At 32.9% G+C, this 2,519-nt stretch overlaps 1 protein-coding gene across 4 annotated transcripts in view; it reads left to right on the top strand.

Moving 5' to 3' along the window:
* The window catches only part of LOC102677923 (myb-like protein Q), a 204,613-nt gene that overhangs the window by 182,573 nt on the left and 19,521 nt on the right, over positions 1 to 2,519 (top strand). The window contains exon 3 of one of the 4 annotated variants that reach the window (XM_031510187.1): positions 1,821 to 2,005. The exons of the other annotated variants lie outside the window; for them this stretch is intronic. Within the exon in view, the coding sequence (XP_031366047.1) occupies positions 1,821 to 1,824 (4 nt within the window). The 3' untranslated portion in view covers positions 1,825 to 2,005. Of the gene's footprint in view, positions 1 to 1,820; positions 2,006 to 2,519 lie in introns of those variants that run through there. 4 annotated transcript variants of the gene reach the window in all.

The following is a 2,519-nucleotide window of genomic DNA, read 5'->3' as shown; positions in this document are numbered from 1 at the left end:
TTAGGGTTGGTCCTCTCTCTCTCTCTCTCTCTCTCTCTCTTCGCGTTCTTGTTGTTGTTGTTGCTGCTGCTGCTGCTGCTGTTGCAGATACCGCCAGGATGGATTATACGGGGGAGAAACTTGAGCTCCTGGGGGTAAAGTCATTGCTTTCGATGTCTGGGAACGTCGTGTAAATTATTGGACCGAGAGGGAGGCGATTAGTAATATATTTGGAATTTTTTCTCGTTTTAAAAGGGAATAGCAGAAACGCTGGCGAATAGTTTGGGAAAATTCTTGATTTTTCAGTGTTTTTTAAAAAAAAAGAATTGGAGAAGTTTATTTATTAAATTAAATTAGTGATAAATTTGAATGATGTGATTAATGGGGAGGAAAGAAACGATGGAGGAATGGAGTTTGGGAAAATTTTTGATTATCGTGATATCGATGGAATTGGAATTGAAAAAGTGGGGGAGGGGGGAGGAATTTGTTAAGACTCCATTGAAAAATTATTGTTTTTATTGTTCAGAGACATTGGGTAAATTGTTAGACCGAGGATTAGCGATATATTTGAAATTTTTAAGCGGAGATAAAAAACGATGAATGAAAATTTTGGATTGTAGTTAGAAAGTTGGAAGAAGTTATACAACTTTCGAAGGGAATTTAATAAATTCGTAGATTAATAATTTTGATGAAATGTTCGTTCAGATCGCAAATTTTATTATTATTTTTTTTTTTTTTTTTATGTCTTCGTTTTAAATGAGAAAATATTACCGGAGTTAAAACAACGATTAAAACGATTAATTAATAATTTATTTCGGCATAATCCGTGCATTTAATAACCGATCATGTATACGAATTAAATAATTGATATTCAAACTAATATTTACGAAATTAAAATGAATTGTTCTATATGATTAATAAACGAAACGTATAGAAATTAATTTGCGTTTGAAGTAGTATAACACTTTCATATATATATAAAAATATGAAATATTCGAAAATACTTTTTTAAATTTTTTTTTTAACAAAAACGTTTCTTCCACCAACTCAGTATTAAAAAGTTCTTGCATTCTTTCTTTCGCCGCGATACTCGATGATAAAATAATACCTTTTTTATTTCTTCGTCTTTTTTTCCTCGTCTTTTTTTCCTTTTTTTTTTTTTTTTTTTTATTATTACCCTCTCGACCAAGATATTGTGCACAACATCTGTTTGACCTGTTCAGATAAGGGTAACAAAAAGTTATTGCTTCGGTTGTACTTTTCTTTTACGTTGCGAAACAAAAAAAAAAAATCTAATTCTTCTCGCGACCTTACATTTTTACGATATAAAAATATCTACCGCAAACCGATCTTAACTCTTTTTAAATTTTTCATAACTTTTGTTTTGCAGTTGTGTTAGAAGAATTAATTTTCATTAGAGATGTGATTGAAAAAAAAGAAATAACTGTTTTTTTTTTTTTGGATATATTAGTCATACATGACTAAACTATGACTTAATCGATAGTCGACGTATTAAATCTCACTCATCACGAAACGTCATTGTGCCTCGGAAGCAATCAGCTTTCCAGCATTACTCGGTTTAGAATCAGTTAATTAGGCTTAGTAGCAATTAGGTCTCGCTTCAATATCTCAATCAACTGTTAAGACGAGACCAATTATGCTCACATGCGTTTCGCAAGAGATCTATTCAGGGATTGGAGTGTTACGATACAGTGCAGATTCAAACTCTTTCGATTATCCAATAATATTCTTTCTTGTATTTATTTATTTAATAATTGATCATAATTGCTATGCTTTCCATATTTTTATTCGATTAATCTTTCTTCTATTCTTTATTTCAGGTAAGTACGCCACATCGGTCTCATGGTTCCGCTTCATTTCGATTCCCTGCATATGTACACGTAAGTAAATGAAAATTCGCGGAAGAAAGAAGAGAAATCACGACGATTCAAAAATTATATAAAATTATGTTTGATCGCAAATTCGAAAATCTCAATCATAAATTTCGATGTTACAAATTTCCAACGAATATCACTCCCTCCTTTTCGAGGGTAAAATTCAAAATCACCTCTTCCTTCCTTCCGGTTCTCCAATCCATTCTACACACGTTTAAGCAAATGAAAATTCGTTTCCATTCATCCGACGATTCGAAAACGGTCCCGTTTACAAATTGAACGATCGAATTTTCGAAGCAAGAAAATTTCAAAGGAGAAAAATTTTTGGAAAATTTCGATCCAAGTAAAATTAATAAAAAATTTCGAATTATCGAAAATTAGAAACGTTCTCCTTTTTGAACAAAAAAAAAAAAAAAAAAAAAAAAAGTCAAGATCACCTTTTTCCGCTCTCCAACCCCCATTCCGCACACGTAAGTAAATTTTTTCGACGGACAAAGGGAACAGGAATCACGTTTCCATTCACGAACGATTCGAAAAATGGCCTCGTCGCGAACTCGGCTCGAAACGGGTTCGGGTTCGGAAGAAAAAGGGTTGGCGCTCCCCCCTCCCCTCCCATTGAAAAGCGCGGACGAGCCGAAAATTTGA

The sequence above is a fragment of the Apis dorsata genome, unplaced genomic scaffold, assembly GCF_000469605.1.
Source record: "Apis dorsata unplaced genomic scaffold, Apis dorsata 1.3 scaffold_216, whole genome shotgun sequence".
Classification (NCBI taxonomy): domain Eukaryota; kingdom Metazoa; phylum Arthropoda; class Insecta; order Hymenoptera; family Apidae; genus Apis; species Apis dorsata.
Note: the sequence above shows the minus strand (reverse complement) of the source record. Positions and strands in the feature narration are given on the sequence as shown.